Source organism: Ceratotherium simum, chromosome 37, assembly GCF_057802395.1.
Source record: "Ceratotherium simum simum isolate JZ-2026a chromosome 37, ASM5780239v1, whole genome shotgun sequence".
NCBI lineage: Eukaryota > Metazoa > Chordata > Mammalia > Perissodactyla > Rhinocerotidae > Ceratotherium > Ceratotherium simum.
The window spans coordinates 7,603,125-7,629,332 of NC_141936.1; the positions used below are offsets into that span (position 1 = coordinate 7,603,125).

The following is a 26,208-nucleotide window of genomic DNA, read 5'->3' on the forward strand; positions in this document are numbered from 1 at the left end:
AGATGACTGAGGAGCAGTCTCTGGGAAGAGACCAGAGACGGTGGAAAGGCGAGGACAGGAGCTGCACAGCATAGTGCAGATATTCAGAGGGGTGAGGGCAGCAGTTTTAGGGTGCTCACTCCAAGTAGCTTCTATTTCTAAATACACATGCTTTTACCTGTGTTCCCTTACCTCAAGGCTGTCACTCGAAGCCAGTATTTATTCTTACTCTGTCCCATTGGTTCGGTACCTTCTATTTCCAGGAGGAAAGATCCTTCTCATGATATCTAAAGATAGAAAGGGAAGGTATAGACTCTGTCATTCACATCAAGATCTAAGACGACATGGACTACGTGACTATAAGTTAATGAGAAGGATTGTGACTAGCGTGACCAGAAGCCATACTGCTAAGAGAATACTCGAGAACATGGTAACTTCACCCCCCCATCAAGCTCTCCCTCACTCCCTCTTGTGTGGTGTCACAGCTGAACTCCATGCTTATTTCTCTCCACGTGTGACCTGTCTCAGCCTCCACTGTAAACCCTTGAGGGCAGGGACTGTCACATTTATCTTTCAGTCCTCCACGGGGTCTTCCCAGTGCCTGTCACACACATTTGTTGAATTAAATTAAATTGTCATGTTCAAAGCTGTCTCTGAGATGGCTGCATCACATCTGTGTCAATAATGTTCCCAAGGCCCAAAATGTTTTTAGAATTCCAGCTCTGAATTATCTTCTGAGGCATGTAAAAAAGAAGCCACATTAAGTATATCCTTATAATATATTTTTGTATCAAATGGCATTTTCCCAATGTGGTAGCCAGCCTCCAAGATGGCCTCTTGGTATTCACACTGTTGGGTATTCCCCTCCACATTGGACCAGACTTGGTCTGTATGATTAATAAAATATACAGATGTAATGGTATATCACTTCTGAAATTAGGTAATAAAAGGCTGTGGCTTCCTTCTTGGGTGCTCTGTTGCTTGCTCATTCTCTCCCTCTCTCTCTCTTTCCCTCTCTCTCTCATCATTTTCTCTGGGGTAAGCCAGCTGTCATGGCTTAAGGACATTTAGACAGCCCTGTGGAGAAGGAGAAACTGAAGCCCTCAGTCCAAGAGCCCATGAAGAACTGAGGCCTGCCAACAACCATGTGAGCAACATTGGAAATGGATCCTCAGCCCCAGTCAAACCTTCAGATGAGATCACAGCCCCAGTCTACATCTTGTCTGCAACCTTGTCAGAGACCCTAAGCCAGAACCACCCAGCTAAGCTGTTTTTGGTTTCCTGCCCCTCAGAAACTGTGAGATAATAAACATTTGTTGTTTTAAGCTGCTAAATTTTGGGGTTATTTGACACATAGCAATAGATAACTAATGCACCCAAGATGGTTATTAATCTGATTAATCACATTTATTTCCAGATGGCTTTTGGCTATTTCCAAAATCAAATCCAAGGACAAATATTTTCCACCACTACAGAGATTCAAAAGAATGGGACATAGATCCTGATGGCAATTCCAAAAGAAGAGTTCAAAAAACATTCTCTCACACTGTTAGAATAACTGTATATTCTCCCAAAGTGACAAGTTGGAGGAGGTCTAAAACTTAGGAATTTTTTTCTTAGATCAAGCCTCAGATTGTAGGCCCTAGCACTTCAAATAAATTGGAGTATGCCTAATGAGGATCAGACATTGAACTTAATGAAATATTGATATCCATGTTATTCATTGTAATGAAGAACTGAAATAGGGTGAATTTCACAATTCTTCTGGAAAACAGCATGGAAAACACAGAGGCTTTAGAGTCTGACAGATCTGTATCAAAGTCCTGTCTCTGCCACTCACTGCCTGGATCAAAGTCCTATGTTGGTAGCGTAGCCTTGGAGAAGTTCAGAAACTCAGTAAGCCTCGGTTTGCTCATCTATAAAATGGGAAGGAACCTAGTGCTACCTCACAGGATGGTCGTGAAGGTTGAAGGAAAAAACTGTGTCAAGCAATTAGTACAGAGTATTTCATGTACGTAATTAATGCCATGAGTTATTACTCATTTCTTCTATATAAGCAGGTAACACATCTGGTTTACAGAGCTATCATGAGGATTAAATGACTAAACTGATCTATAAAAAGGAGTAATTAAATGACTGTTAATTTTGTCTGCTTATTGCAAAGTTCCATTGAGGGTGGAGGGCAAAAAGGAGATCAAGGTTGGGCTTTTCAGAAAATGCCCGAAGTGGGGCAGGAGAAAAGCTCAATGCTGATTTCCTGAACCAAATGTGGTATTTTGAATCCTGCCAACTTTTAAATGAGTTTTAAAGGCTCAAGGTTACTTTTTTAATGGTTTGCAAACAAATTTATGCAGTACTGTTCTTTTCATTTTCACTTAAAATATTTTGTATTTCAGGGGTTTATCTCTTACGAAATGGCTTGAACAGAGTCTGGCTTGATCAGAAAAGGATCTGTTGTGGTCCTATGGAAGAAAATAGGGCCACTTACCTGGTGACCATTCATAAAATTGTTCATTTCTGGATTTGTCAGGAATGAGACCTGTAGCACAGTAGCAGTCATAAACCAAGACCCCTCTGCCCACTTCCGGAATGTTCTGTGATTTTATTACTGATGGCCCACATCTGCTTCTTAAGCGAGAAAGCAGTGGGAAACCACCAAAGAGTTTTGCCGCCATCAGCACCAATAGGAGAAAGCCTCAGGAATGTAAGAATGGTTCCTCAGCCACAGAACACTAACCAATCCCACTTCAAATGAGAGCCACGCAAGAAGGAAGAAAGGAGAGCCCTCCCTCCCCCAACCAAGACCCTTAAAGGGATGGTCAGCTCTAGTCACATGGCTACAGGATACAGAATTCAGCCCTACCCAGTCAGATGAGGTTTAGTCCAGATCCTCCCAGCTACACATTATTGCATACCTGGGCCCTACAACTTCGGTCAGGCACCCAGGAGGGAACAAGCATGTTCAAGTTTGGGGACCCTCTCAAGGTGAAAACCAACATCTGCCCTGCCTTATTGACAGAGATGTTGGGGCCATGATATATGGAACATCTCTGTATTAATGTACAGGGATGCCTACGTGAAAAGTTATATCATTAAGAAATAAAAGAAAATTTTTATTTTCAGGAATTATTGTAATTGTTCAAAGATTGTGTATCGACGTTTCTGGTCTTAAATGACACACTAACAGAAAGCTTCAATATGAAGTTGTTTCAAGACAAAAACATTAAAAAGAACAGATCTCAGCTTACCAAGTCGATAATTGTTTCTCCATCTAGAGGACGACCCCAATATGTCCCCAAAAATCATCTAAGTAAATTTAGGCATCAGTGTGTGTCAGCACATGAAAGAGAGAAAAAGAAAAGACATTGTAAAAAATGCAAATATTATCTGGAGGACTCCAGTGTATTATATAATTCTTTTTTGTTGTTGATGTGGAGGAAGATTGGCCCTGAGCTAACATCTGTTGCCAATCTTCTTTTTGCTTGAGGAAGATTGTCCCTGAGCTAACATCTATGCCAACCTTCCTCTATTTTGTATATGGGATGCCACCACAGCATGGCTTGATGAGGGGTATGTATGTCCGCGCCCAGGATCTGAACCCACGAACCCCGGGCCACCGAAGTGGAGTGCGCAAACGTAACCACTACACAGCAGGCCAGCCCTATAAATCATTTTTAATGCAATAAGGCAACATACTATATTAAATAACTTTATATGGTATGGAACACGTATGTCTAAGAAAGCACATGGGCAAGAACAATTTACACGAAGTTTAAATTGACTAAAAAGCTTTCCACTAGACTCAGAATTACTCTCAAATGTTGGGGGCCAGAAAGATGGAAACTTGTTATATGGACTTGCAAATATATTGTGTTTAGGTCAAATTTTGGAGTTTTCTCCCTATGACGTCCCCACAATGCATTCAGTTTAGGTGTGCATGAGTAGTTTTCATGAAGCCACTGCAAGTCCTTATAAAAACATACGTCCACTTGAAAACTTGTACATGAATGCTCATAGCATCATTATTTACAATAGCCAAAAAGGAGACATAACCCAAATGTTGATCAACTAATGAACAGGTAAACCAAATGTAGTCTATCCATACAATGGAATATCATTTGACAATAAAAAGGAATGGAACGCTGATACATGACACAACAGGTATGAACCTCCAAAACATTACACTAAGTGAAATAAGCCAGTCACAAAAAACACATACTGTATGATTGGATTTATATGAAATCATCAAAATAGACAAATCCAGAGACAGAGACAGCAGATTAGTGGTTGTACGGGGCTGGGGAATATGGAGACTAGAGAATGATTGATAAGGGGTATGAGGTTTCTTTTCAAGATGATGAAAATATTCTGGATTTAGATAGTGGTGATGGTTGTACAGCCTTATGAATATATGAAGAATCACTGAACTGTACACATTAAAAGTGTGAATTGTATGAAATGTGAATTATATCTCAATAAAGGTGTTATTAAAAAAAGAGGGCACAAGTGACCTAAGCCAGGCCAATAGGAGTAATGCCAAGAGACCTCTCCAGTGGGGCTAAAGAGAAATGCTCCCTTTTCCTCCTAAATTTAGAGGATATGAATCTGGGGTAGCTTGTAGCTCTGCTTCCTGTACAAGAAGAAAGCTTATCTACAGTAAGATGGCGGGGGGGGAGGGCGGGGAGGAGGGAGAAGGAGAGGAGAAAATGAATGTGGCATAGATAGTGTTGAAAGTCCCTAAATTGAGATGTCCATGAGGCCCAACTCTTTCCTTTCCTCTCTGGGAACATGAATCAAGGAATTATCCCTTCATGGCTGAGGCTACTTCTAGTTGGATTTTTATCTCTTGAAATGGAAGATGATAAATAAATGAAATGCCCATCACCTCTCCTCCCCTGAGCTCAGAATTCCTGTTCAGTTATTCTTCCTCAATTTCTCCCTTTTGGACTGTTTTGGGTCTTTTGGCTGAAACCCTAATCAAACCTCATGCCATCCACTCTAAATCAGGATCTGTCTAAAGTCGAGTTCACTCATCCACCTACAGTTGTTAGGACCACACTCTCGATGGCAATGGCTCCTCTGTGTGGTTGACTGAGTGCTCGTGCGCCATATTGAAACCTTTTATCCTTTGCATATTTGACTTTCAAAATGAAAAATAAAAAAAGACTCCCCATAATTCAAATGCTTATTTGGTTACGGAGAGGAGAATATTAGCAAATTTAGAAATTTATTGGAGGAGGAAGTCAAGATGGCGGCATAGGCAGACTCTGAACTCACCTCCTCCCGCGGACACAGCCAATTTACAACTACTTGTGGAAAAATTACCCCTGAGACAGAAGTGAAAACTGGATAAGAGGAACTCCTGCAACAACGGACAATCCTAACTGAGGTAGAAGAGGCAGAAACTCCCTTCTGGGGAGGAAAAACGCTGCCTTCACAAGCCGCAGCGCCTCACGGCCGCCCAGGAGCAGCCCAAAGGTACGGAGCCCTCCCTGGAGACGCGGGGCCCTGAGCCAGGGAGCGCACCAACTGTGGGCATTTTGTGGACCCAGCACAATCGAGATGAGTGGCCTAATATCTGACTTTGCCTGCTACTAAAACATTGGGGAGTACCCCCAGAAAAGCTGGTTCACAAAGAAATTAAAAACCAGCACTTATAGGGCCCACATGCAAACTCACCTGTTTCAGAAAGCAACCTAAAATCACCAGAAAGAAAGGTGCACAGTGCTTTGGTGAAAAGAAACTGACCTAATAGGCCCTGAGTGCATCTCGGTGAGAGGTGAGACCTCTCCAGGGACTGGGACATTGGTGGGGGCCATTGTTGTGGCCTGGTGTGGGCGTGCTGACACAGACGCCATTGGAGTACTCCCTGAGGCCTGCTAGCCCAGGGTCTGCCCCACTTACTACAGCACTGATTTAATCCAGCTCAGCCAGGGCAGGCAGCCCACCCTAGAGACTGGCCCCACCCAACAACAAGCCCTCAGGCAACTTGTGGGCCTGCATAGATTGGTGACTGGATTCTCTGCTGCCTGGCAACTGAGCCGACTTCAGCAGGGCAGGATGTACACAAGGAGTGGGTGGAGAGTGTGGGGTGGTGGTGGAGTGGTGGGGCTCCCGCTGTGGAGAGACTGGGTCCGCTTCGGGAGGTCGGGGCTCGCACACGGGGCAGGACTGTGTTGACTGTGTGTGTGGACATGTGGGCGGCAGGGCTTGTCAGCTGCAGAAGACTTGTGCTTCTCAAAGACCCACATAGGGGGTTTGCCCCACCTTCCAAAGCCTGAAACAATTGGGTGCTCCTGTGCCTGAGGCCAGCCCCACCCAGCTGCAATCCTCAGAGAGCTGACAAGAGACTTAAGGGCTGGAGGCTTATAGCAATTGTAAGGCCCTGAGCCTAACAACCTGCCACACTGGGGGCCTACTCACTTAAAAGAAAGACTGCAACACAAATGTGGTATTAGAACTTGCAGCCAACTGTGCTGGGGCTCCCCACACCTGATAAAGAGACTGAAGGGCCCACAACAACTACAAGCAGCTGAGCATTACAACAGCTGGCGAGGAGCATAACTCGGCTTCCCTGGGTGCCTACAGGGAGAGCAAACAGGCCACAACAGAAGGACACACATAGCCCATATAGGGGTCACCCCGGGAACATTGAGAACTAAGGGAAGCACACTGCAGGCCTCCTAAGACATCACTTACATAAGGTCACCTATCCAAGAGCAGGAGACATAGCTGACCTACCTAATATGTAGACACAAGCACAGGGAAAGAGCAAAATGAGGAAGCAAAGGAATACATTCCAAGTAAGGGAACAGGACAAAACCCCAGAAAAGGAACTAAGTGAAACAGAAATGAGCAACCTACCTGACAGAGAGTTCAAACAAAGAGTGTTAAGAATGCTCACTGATCTGGGGAGAAGAACAGATGAACTCAGTGAGAATGTCAACAAAGAAATGGAAGATATAAAAAAGAACCAATCAGAAATGAAGAATACAATACTGGAAATGAAAACTTCACTAGAGGGACTCAAAAGCAGAGTAGAGGATACAGAAGAACGGATCTGTGAGCTGGATGAAAGACTAGAAGAAGTTACCCAAGCTGAACAGGTAACAAAAAAAGAATTACAAAGAGTGAGGATAATCTAAGGGACCTCTGGGACAACATCAAGCACACTAACATCCATGTTATAGGTGTCCTGGAAGGAGAAGAGTGAGACAAAGGGGCAGAGAATCTATTTCAAGAAATAATAGATGAAAACTTCCCTAACCTAAGGGAGGAAACAGACATCCAAGTACAGTAAGCACAGAGAGCCCCAAACAAGATAAACCCAAAGAGGCCCACACCAAGACACATCATAATCAAAATGTCCAGAATTAAAGATAACGAGGGAATCCTAAAAGCCGCAAGAGAGTGTCAAGTTACATACAAAGGAAACCCCATAAGGCTATCAGCTGACTTCTCAGCAGAAACTTTACAGGCTAGAAGAGAATGGCATGATATATTTAAAGTGCTAAAAGGAAAAAACTTACAGCCAAGAATACTCTACCCAGCAAGGTTATCATTCAAAATGGAAGGAGAGATCATAAATTTCCCAGACAAGCAAAAATTAAAGGAGTTTGTCACCAAGAATCCAGTGCTACAAGAAATGTTAAAGGGACTGATTTAAGGGGAGAAGAGAAGACCACAAATAGGAAAAATTATCTATTTCCATGATAAGAGGGTAATGGATACAAATGCACAAAAAACAGGTTAGATATGATATCAAAAACATAAAATGAGGGAGGAGGGGAGTTAAAGAGTAGAGGTTTCAGACAGAGGTCAAACTCAAGAGACCATCAGTTCCGTATAGAAGAAGAAAGGAACAGAGAAGGACTACTAAAACACTGAGAAAAAAAGTTAAAAAATGGCAGTAAGCACATACTTATCAATAGCTACTTTAAACGTCAATGGACTAAATGCTCCAATTAAAAGGCATAGGGTGGCTGACTGGATAAAAAAACAAGACCCATATATATGCTGCATACCAGAGACACACTTCAGACCTAAAGAAACTCACAAACTGAAAGTGAAGGGATGGAAAAAGATACTCCATGCAAATGGCAATGAAAAGAAAGCTAGGGTAGCAGTACTCATATCAGACAAAATAGACTTTAAAACAAAAAATATAAAAAGAGACAAAGAAGGGCATTACATAATGATCAAGGGAACAATCCAACAAGAGGATATAACACTTGTAAATATCTACGCACCCAATGTAGGTGCACCTAAATATATAAAGCAATTATTAACAGACATAAAAACAGAAATAGACAGTAACACAATAATAGTAGGGGACACTCCACTTACACCAACAGATAGATCATCCAAACAGAAGATCAATAAGGAAACATTGGCCTTAAGTGATACACAAGAACAGATGGACCTAGTAGATATATACAGAGCATTCCATCCAAAAACCGAAGAATACACTTTCTTTTCAAGTGCACATGGAACATTCTCCAGGATTAATCACATATTAGGGCACAAAACAAGTCTCCATAAATTTAAGAAGATTGAAATAATATCAAGCATCTTTTCTGACCACGACAGTATGAAACTATAAATCAACTACAGGAAGAAAATCAGAAAAGCCACAAATACGTGGAGATTAAACAAAATGCTACTGAACAACGACTGGGTCAACAAAGAAATCAAAGAAGAAATCAAAAAGTAGCTGGAGACAAATGAAAATGAAAATACGACATGCCAGAATTTATGGGATACAGCAAAAGTGGTTCTAAGAGGGAAGTTTATAGCAATACAGGCCTATCTCTACAAACAAGAAAAATCTCATATGAACAATCTAACAATGCACCTAAAGGAACTGGAAAAAGAAGAACAAACAAAGCCCAAAGTCAGTAGAAGAAGGGAAATAATAAAAATCAGAGCAGAAATAAATGAAATAGAGACCAAAAAAACAATAGAAAAAATTAATAAAACCAAGAGCTGGTTCTTTGAAAAGATCAACAAAATTGACAAACCTTTAGCTAGACTCACCAAGAAAAAAAGAGAGAAGGCACAAATAAGTAAAATCAGAAATGAAAGAGGAGAAATTACAACAGACACCTCAGAAATACAAAAGATTATAAGAGAATACTATGAATAGCTATATGCCAACAAATTCGACAATCTGGAAGAAATGGATAAATTCTTAGAATCATACAACCTTCCAAAACTGGATCAAGAAGAAGTAGAGAATTTGAATAGACCAATCACCAGTAAGGAGATCGAAACAGTAATCAAAACCTCCCCAAAAATAAAAGTCCAGGACCAGACGGCTTCCCTGGTGAATTCTACCAAACATTCAAAGAAGACTTAATACCTATCCTTCTCAAACTCTTCCAAAAAATTGAGTAGGGGAGGAAGCTGCTAACTCATTCTACGAAGGCGACATTACGCTGATTCCAAAAACAGACAAGGACAACACAAAAAAAGAAAATTACAGGCCAATATCACTGATGAACATTGATGCAAAAATCCTCAACAAAATACTAGCAAATCGCATACAACAATACATTAAAAAGATTATACACCATGATCAAGTGGGATTTATTCCAGGGATGCAGGGATGGTTTAACATTCGCAAATCAATCAACGTGATACACCACATTAATAAAATGAAGAATAAAAATCACATGATCATCTCAATAGATGCAGAGAAAGCATTTGACAAGATACAGCATCCATTTATGATAAAAACTCTGAATAAAATGGGTATAGAAGGAAAGTACCTCAACATAATAAAGACCACATATGAGAAACCCACAGCTAATATCATCCTCAATGGTGAAAAGCTGAAAGCTATCCCTCTAAGAACAGGAACCAGACAAGGATGCCCACTGTCACCACTCCTATTTAACATAGTACTGGAAGTCCTAGCCAGAGCAATCAGGCAAGAGAAAGAAATAAAAGGGATCCAAATTGGAAAGGAAGAAGTGAAACTGTCACTATTTGCAGATGACATGATTTTATACATAGAAAACCCTAAAGAATCCACCAGAAAACTTTTAGAAGTAATAAACAAATATGGTAAAGTTGCAGGATACAAAATCAACATATAAAAATCAGTTGCATTTCTATACACTAACAATGAAGTAGCAGAAAGAGAAATTAAGAATACCATCCCATTTACAATTGCAACAAAAAGAATAAAATACCTAGGAATAAACTTAATCAAAGAGGTGAAAGAGCTGTACACGGAAAACTATAAAACATTGCTGAAAGAAATTGAAGAAGACACAAAGAAATGGAAATGTGTTCCGTGCTCTCAGATTGGAAGAATTAACATAGTTAAGATGTCCATAATTCCTAAAGCAATCTATAGATTCAATGCAATCCCTATCAAAGTTCCAACAACATTTTTCACAGAAATAGAACAAAAAATCCTGAAATTTATATGGAACAACAAAAGACCCCGAATAGCTAAAGGAATCCTGAGAAAAAAGAACAAAGCTGGAGGTATCACACTGCCTGATTTCAAAATATACTACAAAGCTATAGTAACCAAAACAGCATGGTACTGGCACAAAAACAGACACACAGATCAATGGAATAGAATCAAAAGCCCAGAAATAAACCCACACATCTATGGACAGCTATCTTTGACAAAGGAGCCAAGAACATACAATGAAGAAAAGAAAGTCTCTTCAACAAATGGTGTTGGGAAAACTGGATAGCCACATGCAAGAAAATGAAAGTAGACCCTTACCTTACACCATACACAAAAATTAACTCCAAATGGATTAAAGACTTGAATGTAAGACCTGAAACTATGAAACTTCTAGAAGAAGACATAGGCAGTACGCTCTTCGACATCGGTCTTAGCAACATATTTTGAAGCACCATGTCTGACTGGGCAAGAGAAACAGTAGAAAAAATAAACAAATGGGACTACATCAAACCAAAAAGCTTCTGCACAACAAAGGAAACCATCAACAAAACGAAAAGACAACCTAACAATTGGGAGAAGATATTTGCAAACCATACATCTGATAAGGGCTTAATCTTCAAAATATATTAAGAACTCATGCATCTCAACAACAAACAAACTAACAACCCAATTAAAAAATGGGCAAAAGACCTGAAACAGATATTTCTCCAAAGAAGATATACAGATGGCCAGCAGACACATGAAAAGATGTTCAAAATCACTAACTATCAGGGAAATGTAAATCAAAACTACAATGAGATATCACCTCATGCCCGTCAGAATGGCTATAATTAACAAGACAGGAAACAACATGTGTTGGAGAGGATGTGGAGAGAAGGGAACTCTCATACACTGCTGGTGGGAGTGCAAACTGGTGCAGCCACTATGGAAAACAGTGTGGAGATTCCTCAAAAAATCAAGGATAGAACTACCATATGAGCCAGCTGTTCCACTGCTGGGTATTTATCCAAAGAACTTGAAAACACCAATGCGTAAAGACACATGCACCCCTGTGTTCATTGCAGGTTATTCACAATAGCCAAGACTTGGAAGCAACCTAATGCCTATGAAGGGACGAATGGATAAAGAAGATGTGGTATATATACACAATGGAATACTACTCAGCCATAAGAAACGATGAAATCCAGCCCCTTGTGACAACATGGATGGACATTGAGGGCATTATGCAAAGTGAAATAAGTCAGAGGGAGAAGGTTAAATATCATATGATTTCCTTCATTAGGTAGTAGATAATAACAACAATAAACAAACACATAGAGACAGAGATTGGATTGGTGGTTACCAGAGGGGAAGGGGGGAGGGAGGAGGGCGAAAGGGATAATTCGGCACATGTGTGTGGTGATGGGTTGTAATTAGTATTTGGGTTGTGAACATGATGTAATCTATGCAGAAATAGAAGTATAATGATTTACACCTGAAATTTATACAATGTTATAAACCAGTGTTACTGCAATAAACAAAAAATTTTAAAAAAAACTCTAATATTAAAGTAAGAGTTAGACTAAAAAAAAAACGAAATTTATTTTCTCAAATTTCTTTATAGCTGTTATACTTTTTAAAATTATGTAGTGGAAAACCCCAACTTCTTATATTCAAGACAGTTTCTCTCATTATATCCTTACTAGATATTTTCCATTTGATCTAAGTCCTTATTCATCATAATTGGGATTTTTGGTCTTCTCCATGATTTCCATCTTTCTTTACATTATATTTCTTTCTTTGGAAATTCGTCTATATTCTACATATGTTTTTCAAGTGATCTTGATTTTCATTACTCTGGGATTTTTTTTCAGTTTTATTTCTTCTATTTCCTACTTCCAACAATGAGTTATTTGTTCTATGTCTGAAATTCATCCTAGTCTAAGGTCTTTCATGTCTGAAATATCACTATTTATTTCACTGAAAATAGTTAACAGCTGTTTTCTAACTTTTTTTTTCTGTTTCATGTAAGAAATCTATTTTAGAGTTTCCAGGAATTACTTTATATCTCCATCTGTTTTCTCCTCTTTCTTCTGAATTGCAGAATTCTTTAATTTAAGGAATTCTTTTTTTTTAATTTGTTCATAATTCTTTACCATCTCCTAATCTTTGAGGAAAAGCAAACTGGGAGTTTATTTTAAACTCTTGTTTGTTTCGGGGGCTAACTTAATTTAGTGTCAAAGTCTTCTTACAAAGCTTGAGATTGGGAGAATAGTGAGTGGTCTTCATGATGCAATTAGAGAGTTGGAACAGATTTGTGGGCTCCACAAACAATCATAATCAACTTCCCAAATCAGACATGAAAAAGAAGTTAAATTAGGGGGCCATTTATTAAATTAATTTAAATTGTGTTAAAGGTCATAGAATGAACTAGAATCCATTTCCTCAATGTTCACCACTAACTCCTAGCTCCAGTTAGCATTCTCTCTCACCTGTCCTGCCAGCCTCCTAGCTCCCCATCTGCTCTGACCTCGTTCCAACCTATTCTTCATCTATTCTGTCACTGCCCTACTTAGAATCCTTCAATAGCCCCACTGCCATTAGGATCAAGCCAGGGATCCTTGACATGACCCATGAGGTCCATCTTGACCTGTCTGTTGTTCCTCTCCAGCCCCACCCCTCTCTCCCCTGTATTTTGCTCATTCCAGTCAATGGATTTCCGTCCATTTCAACCCTCCAGCTTCTCTCGCACTTTAGGGTACTCCTTTATGATCTCCCCTGTGCTTAGAATCTCTTTTCCTGCCTCCTCCCCCTACCCTGTCCCTTTGTCCTGATGTCCACCAACCCTCCAGTTTTCAATTTGAACTCAATTCCGCAGGGAAGCTCTCTTTGCCCCAACACGATATTCTGTCCTCTCCCTACGTGCTCCCAAATGCTTGCCTGGTTGCCAGGGTAACCGCTGTTTAACGGACACTCCTCCAGACTCATCTATAAACTCCACAAGGGCCAGGACTGTTCTGGTCTTGCTCCTCACTGTCTCCCTATGTTTTCTCATATAAACCACAAAATCAATATGAACAAAATGCTTGTGAAATGATATGCTTGGTCCTTGTTATTGCTGGGTTAGCTGCGCCACAAGCATGCGAGTGTGTCAACTATGAAACATATCAGACTTCCTAGATACATCAATGAAGTCTAAAAAAGGAGGCCCTTGGTTCTGACCCTAGAACCAAGACAACAGGATCCTGGGGAAATCACTTGGGGATGATTTTCAGAAGTTGCCAGTGTGAACGAGATCAAGCAATAAGGTGATGCTCAACTGAACATTTGTGTGGAGAAGGTTCTAATAACCTGTGCAAAGTTCTCCTTCTAGCAATAGAACCATCCCCTGTAACAGGGGCTCCTCAGTCATTAGTTTCATAGCCTCCTAATTCTAAAATAGACTTCCAGACAAAATATTTAAGGCGTGGGCATGTTAATAATATGAGAATATTAACTTTTATGTATAATTCTTTAAGTTGAAATTGTACTCTCTTGTAATTTTCACTACAGAATTGAATCTTTGAAAAATTGAATAAAAATATGAATAGAGAAATATATTGTTGGACAGATTCGGTGTATAACGGTAGGAACATTTTTAAAATACCTGTCAAGAATGTCACCCCATTACGAATAAACAAATAATGTAACAGTTATGTTTTTATCCCTAGTTAGGTTCAAGAGGCTTCTTCCTTGTATTGTATTTCTGACCATTTCTGCCTCAGTTTTTTGTATTCATTCAACAAGGATTTACTGAGCATCTACCCTGCATCAAACATTGTCCTAGACCTACAAAAACAAACATATTACCTGTCCTTATGAGGCACACATTTCAATAAGGAAAGCAGTCAATAAACAGACAAATAAATATGTAATATAATTTTAAGTCAGAAATTTATATACTATTAATTTTGCAGTATTATCGCAAATCAATTTCAATACAACTGAAGGAAAAAGGACATGTCCAGCCATTCACTGAGCGTCTGTAAGGTACCAGACACTGGACCAGATGTTTCATGTCCATCAACTTACTCAGTTCTCTCAACAACCTATCAGGGGGTCTTTATTCCTGGCATTTAACAGATGAAGACACTGCAGATTATGAAGTTTAAGTATCCTGACCTCGACTGCAGAGCTGGTAACCAGTTTTGAACACTGGTCCCACAAAAATGTCCCTCTCCATCCCGCTAAACCACAACGCCAATGAGCTGCATACTTAGATCTCAAACTTTGAAGATTTGCTAGTTGTTACTGTAAGCTCTCTGTTTCCCTAATCTCAGGGAAACAGAGAGAGAGGGAGAAAGTGAAAGATGAGACTGGAAGAAGTAAGGGATATTGAAAACAAGACTGCAGGTGTTAAAGAGAGAATCCAGCCGAGTAAGCAGACCTGTGCTTGCCCGTGCCTGGAGGAGGTTCCGGCTACTCTATCACACCAGTCTGCTTGTCACAGACCCTAAGAGGTGCTGTCCCGGAGGACGCCAAACCCCTGGTCATACCTCTTCGCTGCTGCTAGACTCGGAGCTGGAGGACCAGCGGCAGCGAACCCACACGTCCTGCACCTGCTGGGCAGCCACCCGCACGGTGCTTCTGCAAACGGCTGCCGGCTGGAAAAGGCGAAACCATGAGTTACATCTTCAGCAGCTCATAGAAAGGGCAAGAAATGAGGCAATACTGCAGGGCTTGACAAAATGATGCAGACAGATAGGAAAAGTTCACAGAGGCATTTCATTTCTCCAAAATGAAAATTCCTCAAGACCTAAGCAGAAACAAATGAAATATTTAAATATCTCTTGGGCATTTGATACAAGTTCCCGGGGGAAGCCAATGTTCCCTTCATGAAACCTGATGGGCTGCCTTGACTCCTTTCCCCCTGCAACAGAAAGAAATGGGAAGAGCCCCAAAGGACTCTGCTCTCTTCTCCCTTGGCCTCGGATTTCGTTAGAAACAGATGCTTGTGACACTCGGCTTTGGATCCTTTGTAAAACAGAATCACAGCGAAAAGTCTCATGAAGATAACAAAACAAAGGATCCCCTTTTCAGAATTTACATCATTGTAAAGCAACCCTGACATAATCAAACTGATAAAGTAACAGAACCCTGAGTACTCGTGCATCTTAAGGTAAATACCTTGGAGATCAAATCTGGGGTTGATGGTGCTGGCCTGTACAGGCGGGATGTAACCAAGTGTTGGACCATGTTCTGGTTGCTGGGGATGCCCAAATGAACATGCCATGGTCCTGACCTCACGGAGCCCAGGGTCGGGGGGCGGAGCAGATGTGACAGATATTACTTAACTGTCAACTACAAAATAATGCAACTCGAATGTAGTTGGTGTTTTAAATTCATTTAAAATAGAATTCAAAATGCCTCTGGGGTTTTTCTTTGGTGTTGACGTCTTTGTATTCACTCTACCTGGAGCCATCGTTATCCTCTTTTTCAAGAGCAGGAAAGTGAGGCAACAGGGGTTCAATAATTTCCCAGGATCACTCAGGACCACGGACCCCACAGCTCAAGTCCTCAACCACTGAGTCACACTGCCCCAGCCCAGGAACACAGTGTGGATGCAGTTAATGGTGCCTCCCAGCGTGGCCAGAGGCCAGGCAGTGGCCAAGCTCTCAGCGTGACTCCGAATCAGCTCCACATAATGGAAGAAGACAAGGTGCTTCCCACGTTTCTGGGATGGTAGCCTTTCTCACACACTTACCACATAGTAGCCCCTTTGGAAGTCACAGGTAGCAGGATCTTCTCCAGAATCCCTCCTGCACGTCGTCTCTCGAATGCTGAACTCTATATCCATGCTCAAGCTGTCCTCATCCAGGACGTTGACCTTCATAAAAACAAAGCATCGGTTTGCCAAAGATGTGTTTCTGAAGTTCACAATGCTAGACATGTTCCTCCCCACACAATAAGAATGTTACAGAATCTTCCACCATTAAAGCTATAAGTTGTCTTTGTAATCACCTAGTTCCATGCCCTCATTCTCAAGACCAGAGGAAGAGGTGCTTCACCAAAGACAGACAATCCTTTAGTGAGAAAATGGAACTGGAACATAGGTGTCCTAATCCCGAGGTAGGTGTTATATCTAATGACTTACGTTTACCATTGATCCTCATTATTTGCAGATTCCTTATTTATGAATTTGCCTACTTGCTAAAATTTGTTTATAACCCCCAAATCAATAGTCAAGGTCCTTTCACAGTCATTCATGGACATGCGCAGAGTGGCAAAAAACTTGTCACCTGATGCACAATGTCCCCAACTGAGATCAAAAAAGGTGACACTCTGCCTTCTTGTTTCAGCTCATACTATAGACAAGTGTCATTTTCATGGTCTATTTCGTGCCATGTTTTTCTTGTTTTGGTGCTTTTGCTGTTTAAAATGGTCCCCTAGTGTAGTGCTGATGTGCTGTCTAGTGCTTCTAAGCACAAGAGGGCTGTGATGTGCCTTATGGAGAAAATGTGTGTTAGATAAGCTTCGTTCAGGCACGAATTATGGTGCTGGTGGCCATGAGTTCAGTGTTAAGGCATCAACATATATATATTAAATAAAGTGTCTTTAAACAGAACACACATAAAACTATGTTATGTGTTGATCAGTTGATGAAAATATTATGACCAGAGTCTTGCAGGAACCTAACCCTGTATTTCCCCAGAAGCATCAGTTCGGTGTTCACTAATTCAGTGTTTGCAGAGTCTTTATAGAACATAACTGCCATGAATTATGAGAATCGACTGTATGTATTTTTAAGTGTCAATCTCCTAATAGAATGCTCCATAATTTCTCAATTCCTGAAATAAGTAAGTAAGCGGCACATACATCTCTGCTGTGCGGGGTAGTCCAGCCCCACTTCCTGCTTGAGAGGTTCTGATCTATGAATGAGATTACACAATTTCCTACTCCTTTCCACCAAGGGTGGGATACTGGGGGAAGCTTCCAGACTTCCCAATGAATCTGTGATGTTCTGAAGACACGGAAGTCCCATGACTTATTGAGTGTCCACTGTGTGTCCAGCACTAGAGGCAGAGCTGGGAAGTCTCCACGCAGTTTGGATTCCAGTGAGGGTGCCACACAGTAAACATGTTAATGAAAACTAAACAAGATCATTCCAGATGGTTATGATGCCATGAAGGAAAAACAACATGGTAATTGGTGGAGAGGAGGAAGCAGCTACTTTAGAGAAGGTGCCAGAGAAATCCTCCCCAGGAAGGGACATTTCAGCTGAGACTTAAAGGATAGCAAGGAGCCCATCATGGGAAGAAAAAGCGGAGCCAGTGTCCTGGGGCAGAACAAGTCCAGCTGTTGTGACTGAAGCAAAATGAACAAGAAGAGAACCATACACCATGATGTTGGAGAGATGGGGTGTGTCAGATAATTTGTAGCCTAGTAGCCCATAGGAAGGTGTTTTGATTTCATTCTCATTGCAATGAGAAGTTCTCAAAGGAACTTACGAGATAAGAGCCAAGTCACTATGGCTGCTGCAAGGAGAACATACTGGGGCAAAAACAAGATGGCGGCAGGGAGGCCAGGAGGGAGCCCGCCGTGGTCCGCTAGCCGACAGCACCCCTAGGTTCCAAAAATCTCTTCCCTTTTAGTTCCTCAGCCCACCTTGTGCCAAATTTGAGTCAACAACACATTCATCCTACTGTCCAGAGTGGAGAGAAGAAATGACAACGCTCCATGGGGCACAGCCCGCTTACAGGCAGGGAGTAATGGGCACCTGTAGAAAATCTTGTTTTAGGGCCGGCCCAGTGGCTTAGTGGTTAAGTGCGCACGCTCCACTTCTGGCGGCCCAGGGTTCAGATCCCGACGAGCACCGACCCACCGCTTCTCTGGCCATGCTGAGGTCGCGTCCCACATACAGCAACTAGAAGTATGTGCAACTATGACATGCGACTATCTACTGGGGCTTTGGGGAAAAAAAAGGAGGAGGATTGGCATGGATGTTAGCTCAGGGCTGATCTTCCTCACAAAAAAAAAAAAAAAGAAAGAAAATCTTGTTTTGGAAATCAGTGGCAAACCCCAAGCCTGGGATGGGGGTCTCATGTCTCCTAACATAGGAAGGAGGAGTGTTGATACAAGTCGAGTTTCCTGAACACAAGCAGGACTAAAAACTCAGCCTCGCCCTTATTTACTACCTCCTCTATCTATAATTTTAAACTATTGGCTATTAAATCGGAGTCTCATAAAAAATGAAAACCTCTTCCATCAGCTGGAGTGCATTGTGGGAGCTCTCCACAAGCTCCATCACGCTTCAGCAATTTCCCTTCCAGCCGTGTCATGAAAGCAAACTGGCGACACAAAAGCTTAGTTAAAAGGCTGAAATTGTGGGTTTTGTGAGTAATGATAGTTTTATTACACTATGAGATGATTTTGCAAGCTTTTTTGCATCTTTAAGCACTTTTAAGCACTCTTTCCAGAATATGGAGAAAAGCCTAACAGATTTGCTTTTTCCTCTGAACTCACTTTCTGCCAGTGAATTTCCACTATGAATTGTTTGAAAAATGTGGGACAACCTGAAGGCTCAACAACACGGAGTCAACTGAAGAAAATCCAGAATCCAGCATTGTTGCTGAAATAAACTGTGATACTTTACAATCGGCATTACAGTGTGGTCCTGTTTCTCTTAAAAAAAATATTTTATACCCACATACGAAAATAAAAAACCCAAAAAGATATCCTCCCACATATTCGTAGTGGGTGTCTCAGAGGAATGGATAATGGGTGTTACTTTTGGTTTTTTCTTTCTTGTTTTATTTTCTGACTTCTGATAATGAGCATATTTTGTGTTTTTATTTCAAAAAGTAGTAAAAATATACAAGCAATAAAAGACCCATAACAATTCCTTTTGGTGATTGTTATAGTTAATTTTATGTGTCAGCTTGACTGGGCCACAGTGCCCAGGTATTTGGTCAAACGTTGTTCTGGAGATTTCTGTGAAGGAGTTTTTTGGATGAGATTAACATTTAAATAGGTAGACTTTGGGTAAAGCAGATTGCCCTCTATACTGTGGGTGGGCCTCATCCAATCAGTTGAAGGCCCAATTAGAACAAAGACTGACTTTCCCTGAGCAAGAAAGAACTCTGCCAGCAGACTGCTTGCCTGCCTTGCAGATTTTGGATTTCCCAAAGCTCCACAATAGCATGAACCAATTCCTTAAAATAAATCTCTCCCTTTCTCTCTTTGTCTCATTTTTTATAAATATATATATGTGTGTGTATTTATACACACATGCACACACACACACATATATATGTCCTTCATAGCACATTTATATATATAGTACATAGTACATATATATACACACATACATATTCTATTGGTTCTGTTTCTCTGCAGAAACCTAGCTAACACGGTGATCATTTAGGTTTTTAAAACTAATCCCTTATTATTAGAAAAAAGGAAAGATCAGCTAGAACTGGCTAAGAATAATTTAGAAAGACAAAAAGCAAAAAATGCAAAGATAAAAGGTAAAAATGGACAGAAGTGGGCATGACCTCATGAAGGATTCCAAACCGTCTGTGGCTTTGCTTTCAGATGTCCCCGAGTCCGTCCACTCCCCACTGCCTTGAGCCCACACGAGGCTCAGCTGCCTGCTTCCCACTGTCGCTGTCTGGGCTTCCTCCCTCACATCCCCCCACACAGCAGCTAGAGAGATCCTCCACAAATGCAAAGGTCTTCATGCACTTTCTCTGTTCAAAGGCTTCCCCACAGCCCCACAGGGGCTACTCATTGTCCTTAAAACAGACCCAAAACTCCTCCAGATCATGCCCTAGGCATGTCCCAACTCAGGCCCACCTCTCTGATCTCACCCCCACGCACACACACTTGGCTCTAGCCAGACTCTCTGTCTAGGCCTTTGGTCCTTCAGGGCCCTCCCACTGGTCTTCCCAGGGCTGGAACTTCTTGTCACTGAATGAGTCTTAACTCAAATATGGCAGCCTCCATGGAGACTTCTGCCCACCTAATGGCCACCCCAGCCCCAGCCCCAGCCCAGGTCCAGCCATCCATTAATCTATTTTCTCCACAGCATCCTCCACTCTCTGAAACTAACTTCATCTATTTATGTAATCGTGCACCCCCCCCTCCTTTCTTCCCCTCCCCTCCTCTCCCTCCTCTCTCTCCCCAGTAGAACCGGAGCTTCTCGAAAGCACAGCCTCATCCACCCTCTCCTCTTCCTCATCCCCAGCACAGTATCCACCTCCTTTCTCTGCTTGTGTCCACTGGGGGAACAGTCTGAGAGAGCCTCATGCCAACGTTGCAGCAAGGAAACCGTCGCTGCTGAAGTCATGTTGCCTCACCTTTCCCATCCTCTTTTAAACTTGGAGCCCAAGAGGTAAGTAACTAAAAATCAATTGCAAGAGGATTTGATCCAGGTCCATTGATAAAACCCAATGGTTCTTGACTCTGACTGCACGTTAGAATGACCAGGAGAATATGTAAGAATATGATCCCCACTCTCAGAGACTGAGATTAAATTAGTCAACCATCCTTCCTAGACGTCAGGAATATTTCTAGCTCCCAGGGGATGCTGATGAGCAGTGGGGTCGAGAGCCACTGGGCTTATTACGCAAACTCAGGGATAAAGCAGCAGGGCCTGACCCTTCACCCTATGTCCACTGAACTCTACCCCAAACTCCGCACATATATAAACATGACTGAACCACTTATTTCCTTTGGACATATTCCTAGAAGTAAAACTATGAGATCAAAAATTTTAAATATTTGCTATTTTTAATATTTAACATGCTTATAAATATGCTTAACACATTTCCAAATTGCCTTCCAAAGATAATATTACCAAATTCCATTCTCTCGAGCAGTGTTTGAGATTTCTTTTTTGCCTTGTTATTCTTCTTTTTCACCGTCTTATTTTAATTCTGATTTTTTTGGCAATCGGAGAGGTCGAATATTTTTTCCAAGTGTGTCACACTCATTTGTATTTATTCTTTGCAGAATTGTTTGTACCTTCAGTGCAGTGGTCTGTGCCTTCATCTCTCTCCTGAGGACTTTGCTTACCTCTGAGTCTCCCTGGTGTCCACTAGCGTGGAGAGAATTGGTATATTTGGGGCCATCTTTAGGGGGTTTGCAGAAGGCATGACTAACGTGTGTAATAAAGCAAAATGTGAACCACTCCTAAGAGAAAAGAAACATCACCAGGAGAGATCAAGGGAGAAGGGTTTCCCTTCTGATGGGAGAAGAAATGAAGTTTCCATGGAAGGGGCATGGTGAACGCAGCTTGACCAATGAATGTGAATAATCAGAAAAGGCTGGGAAGAAGCAAGAATGGGCAGACTTCCAGAAAGAAGAGCAGCGTACAGGAGGCAGAGAGGCATCTCTTATTACGTACTAGTGAAAGGTCCCACCTACGCATATGTAAGTGTGTTTATTTGCAGGTGAGTGTGTGTCTGGGCTCAAGTCTGTGATACCAAGATGGTGCATGTGCCAGAATGTGCCCTGGGTGTCAGGCTAGTTCGTCTCCCCAGGCCAGATTTCCACAGTGTCAGTGATTGGTTTTCTCAGGTCCTGTCCTCATGCTCTTATTCATTTAATTAACTACCAACTTTCTTCTGCTGTGGGCACTAGTTAAATCACAAATAAATTTGAACTGTTCATCCAAAAGCTGGGCAAGAGGACGCCGATTCTCCCACACCACAAGTGGATTTCATTAAATGCAAACATGGAGGTCAATGCAGCCAGTGTGCAAGGAGGGGGCTTCCTCATTCCTGTCTAGTGCTTTTCCAGAAGGAATTCACCTTTCAGCTTGGCAGCTAACTGCATGTATCTGGCAGTGCCTCCACACCAGGACACCCAGGCCAGGTGACCCCACTCTGGCCACAACAGCCTGGTTCCGGGCTGGCACGTAACTAAAGCATAGCCCATCGTCTCCATGACATATGACTCAATGATAAAAGAACTGGGACAATTTGATTAATTTCTTAGGAATCTGGAAATGAGAAACTGAGACAGTTTCTAAAGAAGAAGGGTCAAGATGAATATATTGTATTAGAGGACCAGACCTAAAAAACATGAGCGATGTGCTTTTCACAATATGAGAGGGAACAAGTTAAGTGTGAGCTAAGGCGGCGCCATCAGGGAGAGGAGAAGCCAGCAGGCAGACAGAGAGACAGCAATGGCCATCTGGCCTCCGCGAGGGAGCAGCTGCTGCCTGGACCCCTGGCCACATCTCCACTCCAGTTCCCACGTGGCCTGGCTGCGGAGTTCTCATTCACAGGACCTGCAACTTTATAGAACCTCTCCCACCTCCCTTCTTAACCTAAACTAGCTTGAGAGTGTTTCTGTCCCTCCTGGTGGGGGAACTCCACTGGGAGGTGAAATCTCCGAGGGATGGGGGGGGGAGGAGGGAGGGACTTGCTGTCGAGGTTTCTCGTTTCCTTTGAAGGATATTTCTGCATTTATCACAGACTTAGTCATTGGCGGCCCAAGAAAATTCATCTTTCCTTATTTCCCAAGGCTAACAGGAAACAGACTCTTACTAAATTGACACAGGAAGGTGGATTTCTTTAGCTCCAAAGCAAGAATTTATTTCCTATAAGTATTAGGAGCAGAACCATTGAACTTGAAAAAGCCTCATTTCTAATAAACGAGCGGTTCTTAATAAAACATCTTGAGAGGAACCATGAGGACTTTGGATACAAAAGCAGGACGCACAGAGGGTAACATCTGGAAATAGGCAGTGAGGCCAGAGGGATAAATACAGCCAAAGACTCAGGCATCCAAAGTAGCTTGAGAGCCTTATGAGAACGATTGTAATGAAATCCTTTCTCTATCAAAAGACGGTATGAAACAGATGACTAGCTATTATCTTTTTAAACTGGAAAAATAAAAAAGTATACCCAACAAACCGACAAAGAAAAAACAAAACAGAAAGCAGTATAAAGAGGAATGGAGAAGACCTGATGGGCACTTACTCTTTTCATTGAGCTTCTGAACGCCCGAAACAGATATGGACTCAAGGATCGGGAATTCACTTTCGCCACAGAGGCGCTGAGGGCTTCTGTCAAGGAGGACTGGTCGTAGTCGTACACGGGGAAACCTAGACACACAAGGACGTGAGGACACGGTGAGACAAGACACACGGGCCAGGGCAGCGCCAATCGTTACGTGCATTGAGTTCCTTACCTGCACAAGACCAGTAGTTCATTCCAAGAGCAAACACAATCAGCATCTTCATCACCATCTTCTCCATTCTGGGAAGAATAACTTTAATTCAGAGCCAGGGAGGTTGTCTCTATGCGTTCAGGGGTGACCGGTCCTCCTGAGAGCAGCTGTTTGTTGATCATGACCTGGTTTGCTCTCTCTGACTGCAGCAGTCTGTAGCTTAAACAGAAACGATTGATCCTGGGGTGAATGTTGACTGCTGGCTTTTCCCATGGAAAGGTGCCAGTTTGAAGCCACTTTTGAAGTTTTGACCTCAGCTTGGGACTTTAGCCCAAGGCTCGGGGCTCAGGCGCTCAGTGTGGGCTGTTTGTTTTTCTCTGTTAATTTCATCCACATGTACTGCTTATTTCTGTTTATTTTAATTTCATTTTTGGGCAGAAGGGGTGTAATCTCATTTTGCACAAAATGGTCCATTTTCAATTGTTTGTTTAGTTCCCTCTCATGTTCCTAAAGATTTTGCAGTCAACTGTTTATGAAAATTGTGTGGTTATTTCAAGATTGTTCTGGGAATTATGACTGTAAAGGAGATCATTTAATCTTTAGGACCTAAAAATGCCAAGCAAGTAAAAGGCTGTGCAGTGAAAGGCTGTGACACACCTTCCCGCCCACCGTCCTTCTCTGCTAATGGACATGTTTGTGCTTCACCTGGATAATAAGGTGTTTGCATATTGATGATTCTCATGTACTATAAGATTGCAAGTTGGTTTGTGAATCATTAAAAAGGGGAGAAACTTTATAGTAAATAGAATTTGTGTTACGTGCAGGTCATTGTGTTCTCAGTCTTGCAATTCACGCATAAGAAGCTGTGCTGTGCTGTGGCTCCGAGAGACCTGGGCTGGACTCTTGGTGCCACACTTGTCAGGCCTGTACCCTTGGCCATGGTACTCAATGCCTCTGAACTTCGACTTCCTCATCTATAAAATGGGCATAAATGGTCAGATGTAGGGTGTATTATTGGCCAGGTATGGAGAGGGAAAGAGAGAGATAGATTTATTTTAAGGAATTGGCCCATGCAATGGTGGAGGCTGGCAAGTCCAAAATCTGCAGGGTGGACCCGCAGGCTGCAGACTCAGGGAAGAGCTGCAGTTAGAGTCCAAAGGCCGCCTGCTGGCACAATTCCTCCCTCCTCAAGGCAGGACAATCTTTGTTTATTTAGACCTTCAACTGATTGCATGAGGCCCACCCACATGATAGAGAGTAATCTGCTTTACTCAAAGTCTACTGATTTAAATGTTAATCTCATCTAAAAATTATCTTCACAGAAACACCCAGAATAATATTTGACCAAACATCTGGGCACCATGGCCAAGTTGATTCATAAAATTAACCATAACATAAGGATTAAAGCACAAACTCTTGGAAACATGCTTGGCAAATTAATCACTCAATAAATGGTAACTGCTAGTAAGAATTCAATAAATATTTTTTAGTATCTGCTATGTATAGGCAACAGGTGCAGAGAATATCTAAGTGAACTAATAATCTGGCTCACCCTGCTTAAACAAGGCAAATGTAAGTGCCAATAAGGGAAGCATAAATTGCTATAGGAATTCCTGGAGATGGTGGGGACATTGGCAGTTCACTCACTCCTCCTGACCTCGGTTCCCGGGTGGTCATGTGTCTCTTTGAACTGGGCCTCAACAGCTGCAGAAGCATCCGACAGGAGAGAAGGAGACTCAGGCCAGGAAGAAAGAGCAGAAAGGAAATCCTGGGGAAGGGACCGTAGTCATTTCACAGAGGATGTGGTGTGTGGAGGTGATGCTTGCCAGAGGCAGGCCAGGCACTGTTACCCACAAGAAGGAGGAGGAGGAGGAGATGCTGGGTTGATTTAACACAACAGATGTGCCCTACAGGAATTGCAGTAGTGGAAATTTTAAATTACTCCTACTACGTAAAGCGACTTTATTAATCAAAAGATTGCCTCTGTTTCACCTGCCCTCTGCACAAAGGTTTAAAATCATGCTCTGACTTACATATTGCCCAGATCATGAATATTGACTGTCCTGACCCGAAAAGCCTTCTTTCTACGAGTCTTATTCATGAGCACATTTGCACAAAGGTATATGAAAAATCCCTGGACAATCTCAGCATCTAACTGCCCATGCACCCCATGCAGCAGCATCTCTGGGTCCAGCAGCTTCTGGGCTCATCCTGGGTCACCCTATTTCCTTCACTACGTTCCAGCCATACAGTGTCCTTGCAATTCCTCGGGGACACAAAATGACTTCCATTCCATGACCTTTGCACATGCTATTCCTTCCAGCAAACAATAATGACATTCCTCTTGCTTTCCCCTAGTCAGCTCTGTTGATGCACATAATCCATAATCAATCTATAAATCAAAATTAGGACGAGTTTATTATGAGCCAAATTTGAGGACCATATAGCCCAGGGCCTTCCTTCCCCAAGGAAGGAAGGGCACCAAAGAAGTGGAGTGTACAGAGAGGTTATATACCATCAAAGAGCTTGTATCACATATGATTGCAATGTCCCTTTTACAATAGTCACAAGATCACCCTGCCAGCACAGCGATTGATGAGCACAGCAGGTAGCAGGTCTGCTGTCTGGAGTTGGGTGGTCACAGGATGAACGCAGCAATCAAA

At 42.1% G+C, this 26,208-nt stretch overlaps 1 protein-coding gene across 1 annotated transcript; it reads right to left on the reverse strand.

Annotated features, from left to right (window-relative positions):
- Positions 1 to 204: 204 nt before the first annotated feature.
- On the reverse strand, positions 205 to 23,633 carry SPP2 (secreted phosphoprotein 2). The gene is made up of 6 exons (XM_004427706.3): positions 23,567 to 23,633; positions 23,356 to 23,480; positions 16,131 to 16,253; positions 14,923 to 15,030; positions 3,228 to 3,285; positions 205 to 266 (listed from the first exon to the last, which is right to left on the reverse strand). Exons 1-6 carry the CDS (start codon positions 23,631 to 23,633, stop codon positions 205 to 207), a joined length of 543 nt encoding a protein of 180 aa, XP_004427763.2.
- Between the last annotated feature and the right edge of the window lie 2,575 nt (positions 23,634 to 26,208).